This window comes from Sarcophilus harrisii, chromosome 2, assembly GCF_902635505.1.
Source record: "Sarcophilus harrisii chromosome 2, mSarHar1.11, whole genome shotgun sequence".
In the NCBI taxonomy this organism is placed as follows: Eukaryota; Metazoa; Chordata; class Mammalia; order Dasyuromorphia; family Dasyuridae; genus Sarcophilus; species Sarcophilus harrisii.
In genome coordinates this window covers 81,936,948-81,951,276 of record NC_045427.1, presented here as the reverse complement: position 1 = coordinate 81,951,276, position 14,329 = coordinate 81,936,948, and the positions used below count along the sequence as shown (strand labels likewise).

General features: G+C 34.9%; 1 protein-coding gene across 3 annotated transcripts in view; it reads left to right on the top strand.

Moving 5' to 3' along the window:
* KCNG3 (potassium voltage-gated channel modifier subfamily G member 3) overlaps window positions 1–11,353 on the top strand; it is a 50,264-nt gene extending 38,911 nt beyond the window's left edge. For 2 of the 3 annotated variants that reach the window (XM_031950408.1, XM_003758324.3), the window contains exon 2: window positions 8,982–11,353. In XM_031950408.1, the coding sequence (XP_031806268.1) occupies window positions 8,982–9,627 (646 nt within the window). In that variant the 3' untranslated portion in view covers window positions 9,628–11,353. The remainder of the gene's footprint in view (window positions 1–8,981) is intronic. The other variant, XR_004231687.1, reaches the window with a different exon arrangement.
* Window positions 11,354–14,329: the final 2,976 nt, after the last annotated feature.

Genomic DNA, 14,329 nt, shown 5'->3' with positions numbered 1-14,329 from the left:
TAAACACTTAATAATTGCTTCATTCATCTGGGCTTCAGGTTCACTCTCTCTCACTAGGTGCAGAAGCTTTCCTCTTTCTAACTACTTTCTAACTACTCCATATGTATCTTGTTTATATTTATTTAGTTACATGTTTCCCATGTTAGGATAACCTTGAATATAGGGGCTATTTTTGCCTCTTTTTTGACAAGCTTAGCTTCCAAATGGAGAGGTTGTATCACTGAACAGCCCAGACTTGCCTCCTTTGAATAAATTGTTGCCATTTGACAGATGAGTGGTACATTTCAAAAGCATTGTCTATGTCCCTAATCCAGAATAGTCGTCCCTAATCCAGAATAGTCGTCCCAGGGTTTCTAGGGAGATAAAAGGAAAGTAATTTTCGCTTGCTTCCCCAATGCTATACAGGAAAAGTTCTCACAATAAATAGTATGTGTATGAAGATCTTTTAGAATCCCACATGTATATGTGAAAATCACAACCCTAGTGAAATACAAAGTTGGACAATTTCAACAAATAAGGAACATTTTTTATGAAGTTTACCAAAGATGGCTGCCTGCTTAGTTCTCAGTAAGTGCCTGACTTGATGTTGAATAGGGAAGGCAAAGGAAATCAACTTCCTAATTCAGAATGAAAGTTGATCCCTTCAGAGCTTCCCAGACATGGAGGACCTTCCCCTAAGGAAATTAGGATCTGGCATTGACTGGAAGTTAACCCCCTTATTCTCAGTTGAGAAATTGGCTTGGTACCTATAAATTGCTCTCTCAAGTACTAGGGTTTAGGATCTTTCATTGTGTCCCCATTCCACAATTTGACATTATGAATCATTATCTCCTTGAGGGTAGCGAATCTTGTTTGGTTGAATTTGTATTTCTAGCACTTGGCCCAGAATCTGGCACTTAATAAGAGCTTAATAAATGCCCTGCTTCTCTGTCTCTCTGTCTTTGTCTCTCTACACAGATAAATACAATATAATTTTACTTTATTCTGTGTAAAGGAATATATCTCAGCCATTATTTTGTGAAAGACAAGAGAATTAAGAAGTAAACATGTTTGTTTGTGGGGTTTTTTTAAGAGGAAAGAGTTTTATCAGATACATTAAAGAAATTCTTTCCCTATAGATAGGGAAACAAAATCTTGTAGGGACATGGTCCTGCCAAGAGAAGTCTAATTGCTATGTGTGGTTTATATAAATCAGTGTCATACTTTATAGTCATGGTCACAATGAATTAGAAATTGTTTGGAAATTACCTTTCAGTTAGAAGTAAGAAAGATTTAGTTTTCTCCCATTTACAGTACTATAACTTTATTATTTGGTTCATGCTGGCTACTTGCCTATACCCTTCTAGGCAAGCATTGTTTGAGAGGAGAATAAGAAAAAAGTTGGGGTTATAGGGCACTCCTTTCCCCTCTCACCCCCACCCCCTTGCACTCTGTGTACCTAGTTAGTGTTCTTTTGTGATGAGAAGAATAGAAGCTCAATTAATGTTGGATGATTCAAAATGAAGAAATTGTGACTTTTGTTTTGGAAAGGGAATGTAAATAATCTGCTAAATATCTTGATTATTTATAACTGCATATCATTTGTACATTTCTATGTGTTTCAAAGGAACACGAAGCTCTGAAGATCTCTGCCAAAAGCTATAAATTTGAATCTTAAATGTCTACTGCATTTTAAAGATTATCTAAGTGATAGACTAAATGGTTTGTATTTCATGAATTCATAGACTCATAGGACCAAAAATGACCTTAATTGCTCATTCAATTCATTTCACTGCCTCTAAGAAAAACAGTATTTAAACCACCTACTGGAAAGGCAGATCTGTTTGTTTATTTAGCATAGTACAGAAGGGAATTAGGTCTCCTTTTGTCACCAAGTGTGATACTTTAGATTCACAGACTTTACAATCAGGGGATTCTTCTAATATTTAATCTAAAGCCCTTCTATTTCACTTTAAGCATCTTCCATTCTGTTTTGTTGTCCACCAATTCAAAAATTTAAAATTGTCAGTGTCTCAGTGTTTATTCGTGTTTTTAAAGAATAACTATATTCATTTTTGAAGGTTATTTTAGCATTCCCAAACTAGTCTGACAGATGTTGAGAATGGCACCCTATAGTTTTCACATTCTACACCCTTACTTATGTATTATGATATGAGACAGGATGGGGACTGGATCCATGATTTCACTGGAACAGGGAATTTATGGGTGAGGAAACTTCCTATGCTAATGTAGGCATGCACCTTGTCACTAATTTATATCCTTGGAAAGTTGTCCTCACACTTCTAAGTCCAGAGGGGCAAAACCTACAACTGTACTGTACTTCAAACAGTACTGAAAAACTGAAATCTTCCTTCCTCCCAGGCTCAGATCATACAAGTAATTTCCAAACATATTTCATCTAATTTATTCTTAGCTTTGTGAGATTAAGTGATTGATTAGTACAGGGTCTTCCAGTCAGTAGGTGTCAGAGGTGGGACCTGAACCAGATCTACCTGACATTGGGACTAGTTCTTTATACATGATACCATTTTACCTCTTCTTATCACAGATAATATTATACTTGTTTTTGTAATGGGCTGAGGTTTGAGTTGATGCACTGAGGTCCCAAGTACATGAGGCTAAATAGTAATTGGGCTATACTCTATTAATATACATGATTGGATAAAGAATGGTCCCTGCCCACTCTCCCTGCAAGTCCTGATGTGTTGTATAGGAAATGACGATTTGGGTGGGTGGAGGCAGACAGAGACAGGAAGAGAAGCTGGAAGAGATTGGGCCTGGGTTCCATACTCCTAGCTGCAGGTCGTGTGGCTGTTGGTCTAGCTAGCTTCTTGACTCAGCTACACACATTACTATTGCCCATTCTCTTCCACCTCCGATCCTTCTTCACTGAGAATAAAGACTGACGATTTTCCCCTAACTTGAATTCCTGACTCCGACTGATTTTAAAATACGCGATCTTCACATGTTTTTTAATCATAGTGATAAATACGATATAGGCCCACAGGATTTATATATTCTTATGTTACAGATAAATAAAAGAAGCTCAAAGAGATTAAGTGATTTACTAAAAGTTACAGAGGTAATAAATAGCAGAGCCTGAAGCTGAATTCAGTTCTTCCATTTACTTTGTAGTCTACTTTGACCACAAGATACTCTTCAGTGTTATGTCATTTTATATTTATTTAGTTTAATTTTTCTCTTCTCAGTTGCCTTTTATTAAACGTTAGCCTGTTTAAATCTTTCCACTTTCTAATTATCGTAGCATGTAGAATTGGAAGAAAGAATATTTCAATCCAGTACCCTCATTGTACAAATGAAATAATTTTCCAAAGTTTACATAGTCTGTAAATAGAAGAGCTGAGGTTTTAACTTGTGGTCCTACATTATAATTTTGGATTTTAATCAGGTTCTCTACGATGTGACATATAATTAAAACAAAATAGTTATTTCATGGGCAGCCAGAATAGATAGGTCACTGGACCTGAAGTCAAGAGGATCTGAGTTCAAATCTGGCCTCAGACACAATATTTCCTAGCTGTGAGATCCTCCTCCCCCCAAGCAAGTCATTTAATCCCAGTTGCCTTAGCAAAAAAAAATACTCATTTTACATTCCTGCCAGTTTTAAAAGATTTTACATTGCTAGGTGGTATGATTTTCAGCCACTTTTGGTGCCAAACATTTTTATCTCTATCTTGCTCTTCCTCATATCATCTTAGATTTTCTCCTGGTTCCAGAGTCTCTGCAGCCCTCAGAATACTTCTGAGCAGGGAGTGAATACAGAGAATAGCTACCCTAGAGAGTCTGGTAAAATCTGGGTTACTTCTAGAGGCAGGATCTAATGCTTTCTACCTCTTGTTCTCCATGCTATGAAGCTGCTTCGACCTTCACTTGAGTTGAGCAAATGCAAAGATATCTGTAATAGGAGGTACCTTTGTAATGATGAAGCAAATTTGGAAGGACCCTATTGTATATCATGTTATAAATCAGGTCAACAAACATTTATTACATGCTTACTATTAACAAGGACCATTAAGTACTCAGGGATTAGAAGATGTATGGTGAATATCATCACAGTTAATATTATTATTAAATAAAACATTAGTATTTTCAAATATTAAATGCTTTAATGAATTTATGATCTCATTGGGTTAAGTTCTCCCTTTACCTATCATCTTTCCTATCATTCATGCCTTCTTATCATATATGATTCTAGTTTATTTCCTTCTATGAGTCCTTCTAGATCTATCTACTCAACACATTGGAGATCTTCCTCTTAGTTTTTTAATATTTTTATGAATTCCAGCACAATACTTTGACTGCCTATCTGTTCACCCATGCTCTTGCTACATGACACATATTTCTTAACATCTTTTCTTTTCACACATTACCTCTTACTATGGCCCATGAGAATATTGCTGACCTTATCTCCATGTCTTAATTATTTGTAAGATCATCACCTACATACTGGGTAGATCTTTAGACTTCTTTGTTGTGACAAATTGTTCTACATTGCTGTCCCTTCTGTAAGAAATTGAAACAAATAGAGTCAGTAGCTTTACTTTTTAATTTTCTGGATTTTTAGTTGACAGCTTATTTAAGTTGGTCATTTGGAAGCTAGTATATTGAAATTTTTCATAAACCATGAAAATAACAAGTACTTTGTGTGCCTCAGGTTGTTAAAAACAAAAACAAAAACAAAAACAAAATATGTTCATATATCCAAAATCTCGTTTTATTAAAGAATAGTTATAGTCATGTTTGAAAGTTATTTTAGCATTTCCAAACTAGTCTGATAGATGCTGAGAATGGCATGCTATAGTTTCCACATTCTATACCCTTCCTTAAGTATTATGATATGAGACCGCTTAGGGATCAGACCCATGATTTCGTTGATGTAAGGAGCTTGTGGATAAACAACCTTCCCATGATAATGTAGGCCTGCATCTTCTCATTAACTTATGTCTTTAGAGAGTTGCCCTCAAATTTCCAAAGCCAGAGGGACAAAACCTACAATTGTGGTCCTTTCACATTCTCTCTCAGAACTAATATACATTATTTAGATCTTTTAGGTAGAAAGAAGAATACTAAAAATCATGGGCTGTCAAGAGAGGTTGAATCTTGTTGAATACAGTATCCGATATTCCAGCCAGATATAATTTTTGTAGGTTTAGCCCTGTTTGAAACTTATTGACACAGCATGTCATGGATCCTATATTACACAGTGTCCTAAAAGTCTTACTGCAGTCTTATTTTTTCTCAATAGTATTTATTTTTCAAATTACACATAAAAAGAGTTTTCAGCTTTCATTTTTGTAAGATTTTGAGTTCCAGTTTTTTTCTCTGAAATAAATTATACATGTATACAGTCATTCTAAACATATTTTCGTATTTGTGTACTTTACTAAGCTTTAATAGCTTAAAAACTGCAGTAAAACTTTTGGGGCATCCTGTACAGCATTTGGGGGTTTAATAAGGTGCTTATTACAGAACTAATATTCGACTTAGTATATTTTTAGGTAAAAGTAATATTCTACCATTTTATTCTAATAGGATTTCCTGTAGATACAATTCTAGTTAATGTATAGCACTACTGTGGACTTTAGTATTGGAAGCACCTGAAGGATTTCTTCCTAACATTATCTTATCCCTATGAGATTGCCTCATTTAGCGATTTTGCATTATCTGCATTTCCCTCTTTAATAATCTTTCTACTCTGATTACAATTTCAGCTGCTAGTAGAAATAATTAAGCAAAAAAAAAAAAAAAAACGTCCTGGAATTTGCTCTTTCATAAACATCCCTGTGGAATACAATTCATTTCACAGAATCTTTGGACTGGAAGACACTTTAATGATCATTTGTTCAAAGTTCCTCCTTTTACTTTCTGAGAGGGGAGGTAATGTGTCCAAGGTCACACAGGATAGAAAGGAGCACTGAAACCCAGGTTTCTCCTGCTTTAGCTCCCCACCACTATTCTGTGTTTTAGCTATTGGAGCAACATGGCATTTTATATTGTGAGATAAGCAAGTCTAACAAAACTATGTTGCTAAGTACCTATACACACCCAACCTTGTATTTGGTACAATGAAGAAAAACAACTGCCCAAAGCTTTGTATTTAGAAACATTTGAAATGAAGAGAAATAACTGCCCAAAGCTTTGTATTTAGAAAATTTGATATGGGATTCCATGAATCTTGACTTAGTGGCATTTCCTTCCCCTCCCTTCTTCCCCTTCCCTCCTTCTCCCCATTACATTTACCATGGAGAAACAATGACTCAGTGTTATTTTTGTTAGAACCTTATGTTAGGAAGAAGACAGCTTGCTATTCTTCAGGTTTCATGAATTTCTTATTATACGAGCCTTACAGGGCACAGAGCCCCAAATGGTCACATTTTTATTCATAGTCTCCCTAGTCTGGTGAGGGTGGAATCTGGCAGGTGGACCAGCATAGCTGATACCATCCCCAATTTCTCCATTGCTGTTGCAATGCACCCCATGATGGGGTACATGAAACAAAGAAACAGATCGTGCAGTGAAGAAATTGTTAATGGAAGAAGATACTTTTTCTTCTGGCTGGTTTCACCAACTTGAAAACTATATATTCTTATAGGTAGGGACCCTCATCATCTCATCTTTTGTGGTAAGAGATGTCTTTTCCACAGTTAGAGATCCATGCAACTAGGTAAAGACCTCAAATCCTGATTTGAATTTCTGGTCCCTCATTGGTCAGGTTCTGAAGGAGGAGTTATCTTGTGTTCTCATGTCCTTGAATGTTTTCATGGGAGCTTTTCAGTGTTGCAGGCTTCTCCTTGAAAAGGTTTCTAGAGTTGGAGAAAAGGGGATATGATGAGTCTGAAAAGCTTAGTTCTTATAAAAAGATGGCTTCAACCTTTCAGGAGTAGAAACAGTATTGTGGGATAGGCAAAAGACTTATTGGAGGAGCCCACTTGAAATCTGAATGCATGGCTTGCAAGTTGCATATATAGGTGATATGTGTCATTTAGGATTATCTTTCAAGGTCAATCCAAAATAGTGTTCTTTAATGATTTTGCTTCTTTAGGCAGGGTCCAGATCAACAAACTTCCATCATAAAGACATGGAATTTGAAGGGCTTTTTTCTAATTAGAAATGATAGGTTATGTCAGTAACAAATGGCATAGTTTGTGGGATGGTTGGCTAGCATGAACACTATACACTCTATGGCAATGAGACAGAATTATTGTTTGGAGGTAACTAGGTAACATGGACCTGCAGCTTCATTATGCATTAGTTATTATGCATATGCATCATGCATAAACTCATACTTTTAAGCAGCTAGGTGGCACAGTGGACAGAATGACAGACCTGGAATCAGAAAGACTCATTTTTGTGAATTCAAATCTGGCCTCAGATAGCTACTAGCTCTATGATCCTGTGCAAGTCACTTAACATTATTTGCCTCAGTTTCTTTATCTGTAAAATGAGCTGGAGAAGGAAATGGCAAACCTTTCTAGTATCTATGTTAAGAAAACCTCAAAATTGGGCAGCTAAGTAGCACAGTACATAGAGCACTGGCCCTGAAGTCAGGAGGACTTGAGTTCAAATTTGACCTCAGACAATACTTTCTAGCTGTGTGACCCTGGGCACTTAACCCCCACTACCTCAGCAAAAACAAACAAAAAAGGTAAAGTTTTTAAAAAAAATTTTCAAAATGGGGCCATGAAGATTTGGACATGACTGAACAATAAGAATGCATGCTTTAACTAGCTGATTTTTCCAGCTCAGATGTAAAAAAACAAAACCAAACCAAAAAAAGCAACTATAAGATAATGATTTTTAATATTATTGCTTGACTTAGATTTCTGGTGACTTTTATTGTTTCACTTTTCTTTGATTCTGAATCTCTTCCTCATTGTACTTCTGATAGAAGGAATCTGAGTCAATTATGACCAGTTGACCACAGAATCCTAGAATTTTTAGAGGTGGAAGGAATTCAAAGTTCAATTTGTACCTAGAAATGAATCCCCAGGATAACATTCTTGACAAAGGCTCATCCACCTTCAGCTGAAAGACCTCCCTCCAATGAGGCAGAAGCCTCTATCTCCTAAAAGAAGCTAGGACCATATTTGGATAGGTCTAATTTTGAGAAATTTTTCCTATCAAGCCTAAATTTGTCTCTTGTATATGTATCTGACCTCCAGGGCCAAAAAAGAATGGCAGTGCTTCAGATACTTGAAGACAACCAAGATAATATGTCCTCCTTGAATTTTCTTTTCTCTAGATTAAACCTTCCTAATTTTTTCAACTAATCCTCATATGACATGAAACTCTTCACTCTCCAGTGATTCCCAGGTTTCAATGTAATTCTTACCCTATAGCATTTGGATCTGAATACAACCCTCCAAGTGTGATATGACTAGGTCAGAGTACAGAGAGATGGTCCTTCTTTATTACCAAGAGTTGTGTCTCACTAAATGTAACCCAAAGTGGGATTGGATGAGAAATGAAAAATAGAAAAGTCAGTGATTTCAACTTGAAAAAAATTTAATCTGTTATAAAAACTTTCAGTCTAGGTAAAATATAGCTTTATATAAAACTGATCATCTAGCTGCATGCAAAAATAGAACCTTTGAGAAAAGCTGAGTGCATCATATTGTTTATATATATTGTTGATAGCTTCAAATTAATTGCATATTGTTAAATAAGAGCTTGCTTTTCAGAAATAATGGTCCTGACATCTAATTAACTTTAGTGGAAACTTTAGAATTTGTAAATAAATAAGGAATTAATCACATTTAATGAATTTGCATTTGTACTCTTTGTTTTGTCAGTTATTAAATTGTGGTGGATCTGATAAGGATAGGGTTGTCTCTGTTCTTCGTGTTCTCTGGAAAAGTAGTTGAATCGATGTCAATGTTGTACTATCTGAAAAAAAATCTGAGTGCTATTAAAATGCTTCAAAATAAAACGATCAATTCTTTTTTGTGTTCTCTTGACAGGATAATTGAAGCCATCTGTATAGGTTGGTTCACTGCAGAGTGCATTGTGAGGTTCATCGTCTCCAAAAACAAGTGTGAGTTTGTCAAGAGACCCCTGAATATCATTGATTTACTGGCAATCACTCCCTATTACATCTCAGTATTAATGACAGTCTTTACAGGAGAGAACTCTCAACTTCAGAGAGCTGGAGTCACCTTAAGAGTACTTAGAATGATGAGGATTTTTTGGGTAATTAAGCTTGCCCGTCATTTCATTGGACTTCAGACACTTGGATTGACTCTCAAACGGTGTTATAGAGAAATGGTTATGTTACTTGTCTTTATTTGTGTTGCCATGGCAATTTTTAGTGCACTTTCTCAGCTTCTTGAACATGGGCTGGACCTGGAAACATCCAACAAAGATTATGCCAGCATCCCTGCTGCCTGCTGGTGGGTGATTATCTCTATGACTACGGTTGGCTATGGTGATATGTATCCTATCACAGTGCCTGGAAGAATCCTTGGAGGAGTTTGTGTAGTGAGTGGGATTGTTCTATTGGCATTGCCCATAACTTTTATCTACCATAGCTTTGTGCAATGTTACCATGAGCTCAAGTTTAGATCTGCTAGATATAGTAGGAGCCTCTCTGCTGAATTCCTGAATTGATGTGTTGCTGCTCTCCTACTGCTATGTATTACACGTCCACTGACCGAAGAAAACATCAAGTCCTCCACAAGAGTCTCTTGCTGGATGATTTCTACAAGGAGGTTGTCATCAGTTTTGTTGGGTAATTGTAATTCTGCCCAGCTGAGGAGGAGAATGTTTCATTTATTAAGAAAGAAATAGGATGGAACTTAAGGAAGGAAACTCATAGTGATTCTTAGAATGACAAAAGGAAGACTTCAGGACATTATTTAGACTTTATCCTCTTTGCCTTGAATAACTACAGATTTCAAAAAGCACATATTATTTAAATATTTAAAAACTTAAAGATCTTATTTTCCAAATGTATTTCAATGCTTGTACTCAGAAAAAAAAGTTTGGAATTTATAGTATTTTGGTTAGTTGGGGAAAAGCATTTCTATTTCCTGATGGTATGCAGTTTTTTTTTTACATCATTGTCAGGAGTAATCCAGAAATATATACTGCATGCAAGAATGGCTCAATGCATACTAAAGAGATTTGGCTAAAAAATTTAAGCTGTTGAATGAGGCTATAAGCAAACAGGGATAATTTTTGACTCTTCAGCATCTCTTCCAATTTACTAGTTATATTTTGCTCTTATTATAATACTCACTGTATATTATAGTTTTGTTGAACTTTGAATGTTGTATTCCTTTAATGTCCAGATGGATTTTTCTTTTATTTGTTTCCTTATATATCCATCCATAAGTGATTTAAGAGCAAAAAGAGTTTCCTAAGTTACCCTCTCATCAGATCATATCCTAACAAGTTGATGGCATCAAAGGGTTTTTGCCCTATTAGATATTGTGGCCCAATGAAGAGTGCTGAAAGTGGAAATAGGAGAACTGGGTGCTAGTCCTGTCTTAGGCACTTATTAGTTGTGTGAACATAGCTGAATCACCTGGCCTCTCAAAGTTTCAGTTTCCACATCACTAAAATGAGGAAAATAATACATGTACTCTCTATCTCACAGGGCTGTTGGAAATCTTCAAGCATCATACTAAGTTTTTAGAAGTCTGCATAAGGATTTGGTTCCAACACTGCAAATTCAATAGAAAGAGTTTGATCAATAGTAGGAGTGCACCAGTACATTATTAGTGAGTATTCAGCTTCAGCTAAATATGTATGCATGCATTCATACACACACACACATACACACACACACACTCTCCTATTCTGCTATTTTAGAAAATAACTTTTCAAACTCTATGCTGAATATAATGTCAGATGTAATGATATTAATAATTAGCCCTGCAGGCCAGTTAACTATGCTGATGTTTCTGTGCTGTTGAAATTTAACAGTTTTCTAATCAGAATTTTTTATTCAGTTGTCTTAGTGATTGATTTTGGTGAATTCAATTGAACTGCCTATATAATAAGAGCTAAGACAGCTGAAAAGTATGATTCTGCTCTTTTTATCTGATATTTAAAATTGTAAAGATAGTATAAACATGTTGACTTCTGTATAGTGGAAGATAATGATAAATATATTCATTGGGTTCACTAAGAAAGTCAAACTGATTATTGCTAAGGTAGTGATAAGTTTCTATGCCTCTATAATAATACAGCTCTAAATCAGTACTTTGTTTCTATAATCATCAGTCCCATCAAGAAATTTGGACTACAAATCATTAACAGTTAAATTAAGGAGATACCATTATTTTTTTCTTTTTCCTTCTTTTTTTGAAAAAAATTTCAAGAATATTTTATTTTTCCAAATACATGTAAAAATTGTTTTCAACATTCATTTTTGTAAGACTTTGGGATCCAGATTTTTTCCCTCCTTCTCTTTCCTTCCCCCTGTCCAAGACAGCAAGCAATCTGATATAGGTTAAATATGTGCAATTCTTTTAAATGTATTTTTATATTTGTCATGTTGTGCAAGAAAAATCAGACCAAGAGGGGGGAAAAACCACGAGAAAGAAAACAAACAAAAGGCCACCATTAATTTAAACTGCAATATTTAATATTTTTTTTCAAAGATGGTAAGATGACTGACTGAAATAAAGACCTGGACATGAGGGTTTCATGGAAGAGAAGAGTAATTAAAGGTTATCCAAACTTTCCAGGGTCAAGAGGCAGTCCCCTTTTCCCTCTCACTGCCCTTGTGAAAAGTCTTGAGGCTAGCCCAACAAGAGTCATGTGATTTTTTTAACCCTTTAGTTATCTATCAATCTGTTCTCCCTAGGATTTTCACTTCTACTTAAAATTAAATATTGTGATTTGTTTCAGTTACTTTTGATTTGGAATACTTGAAGTAATATGCAAGAATTCATTTTTGTCTTCTCTTTAGGAATGAAGACTTTAGGAATTTATATTTAGATTCACAGAAATAAAGTTAATTAGAGCAAACCCACATCAACTGAGGGGAAAAATCTGATCATCCTAAAATTAATTGGCACTAGAAACTTTTCATAAATGCAGGTTATTTCCCTAATTGAATTTTAAACTTCTTGGGGGTAAGGGAAACAATGTCTTCTACATCTTGGCTCACGGGATAAATGATCTCAAGATAGATGTGACCTCAAAAATTATCTAGTTCTTCTTCCCTCCCTTCTCTTTACTGGTGGGAAAACTGAAGCCTATCAAGGTTAACTTATTTGCCCAGAATTGTCCAGGAGGGTAATGATTTGAGCCTTAGAGGTTTAGTCTTGTGATTCTGAAGATGGTGTTCTTTCCACCATTTCCACTGCTTTTCCTGTGTTGTCTTGCACAGAATTATGCACAATTGACTGACTAAGAGAGCTAGATAAACAGACTATGACACTAACAGTGAATGTTGTCCTTAAATGGCAAATAAATTCCTTGTTCCTCTTTTTGGTGAAGACAAACTTTATATCTGGCACCATTCCAGTTTAGATCAAAGTGCACTGGAAAATTCATGCAGCAATTAATGAGAACCAAGATGCAAATTTGCCCTTGTGCTTTCAGAACTTGTGCCCAAAAGTCTGCTCACATGAATGCTGTATTCTTTCAGTACAGATGCTGATAGTCACCTTTTTCAGGGAAATATTTTCATTAAATGAAATTCTCTTCTCTTCAGCTAATTAAGGATTAATGCTTCTTTCTTGACCATCTTAAAGGTATTTACTGGCTTTTTAAAAAAATGACTGAAATATCTTTGTAGCATCTGTAGAGATATTGCTGAGTCAGATGCCATTATAAATTAAGGCAGTACGGCCCAGTGGAAAGATTCTTGGATTGTGTCTGTGTGTTGGGAAACCTGGGTCCTAATTCTTTTTATACCATTCACAGATTTGGGTCACTGTTGACCCATCTGCAAAATAAAAATGAACTTTTAGGAAGTTTTTCAATTTTTTTTTCTAATTCCATGTAAGAAAAATTCACATTTGTTTTTTAAAATGTTGAGTCCCAAATTCTCTTCCTCTTTTTCCTGCCTGTTCCCTGAGACAGCGAGTAATTTGATATAGTTTATACATGTGCACTCATGCGAAATATATTTCCATGTCAGTCATATTGTAAAAGAAACACAGACAAAAAAAAATCAAGAAAAATAAAGAAAATTTTAAAATGATATGCTTCAATTTGTATTCAGATTCCTTAAGTTTTTTTTTCTCTGGAGATGGATAGAATTTTTCATCATGAGTCCTTTAAAATTGTCTTAGATCATTGTATTTCTGAGAATGGCTAAGTCATTTATATAGTTGATCATCATATAATATTGCTATTATTATATACAGTATTCTCCTGATTCTGCTCATTTCACTTTGTATTAATTCATATAAATTTTCCCAGGTTTTTCTGAAACTTCCTGCTTCATCATTTACTGTAGTGCAATAATATTCCATCACAATCATATGCTACAATTTATTCAGCCATTCCCTAATTGATGAAGATCCCTTCCATTTCTAATTCTTTGCTACCACCAAAAGCTGCTATAAATATTTTTGTATATATAGGTCCTTTTCCTTAATTTTTTTCATCTTTAGAATATAGACCTAGTAGTGAAAATGCTGGGTTAAAGGGTATTCACAGTTTGTAGCCACTGATATGTAGTTCCAAATTGCTATCCAGAATGATTGGATTAATTCACAATTTCACAAACAACAGTGGATTAGTGTCCTAATTTTTCCATATCCTCTACAACATTTGTCATTTTCCTTTTCTATTAGTTTGATAGATGTGAGTGATACATTAGAGTTGTTTTAATTTATATCAATAGTAATTTAGAGCATTTTTCTTATGATTATAGTTTTGATTTATTTATCTGAAAACGACCAATAATCTTTGACCATTTATCAATTAGTATTGTTTTCTTGTATTCTTGTATTTTTTGTACTTGTATTCTTGGAAATTTGACTCAGTTCTCTCTTTTTTTTTGAGAAAGGAGAAATTTGCTATAAAAGTTTTCCCCAGTTTTTAACTTTCCCTTTAATCTTGGATGAATTGGTTTTGTTTGTTGCAAAACCTTTTATATTTAAGATTATCAAAATGATTCATTTAAATCCTATAATGTTCTCTGTTGATTTTGGGGTCACATTTTTTTCTTTATCTATAGATCTGATAGGTAAGCTATTCCATGCTCCCTTAATTTGATTATCACCCTTTATGTCTAAATCATGTACCCATTTTGACTTTATCTTGGTATATGATGTGAGATGTTGATTTACACCTTGTTTCTGCCAAACTGCTTTTCAGTTTTCCCAACAGTTTTTGTAACTCA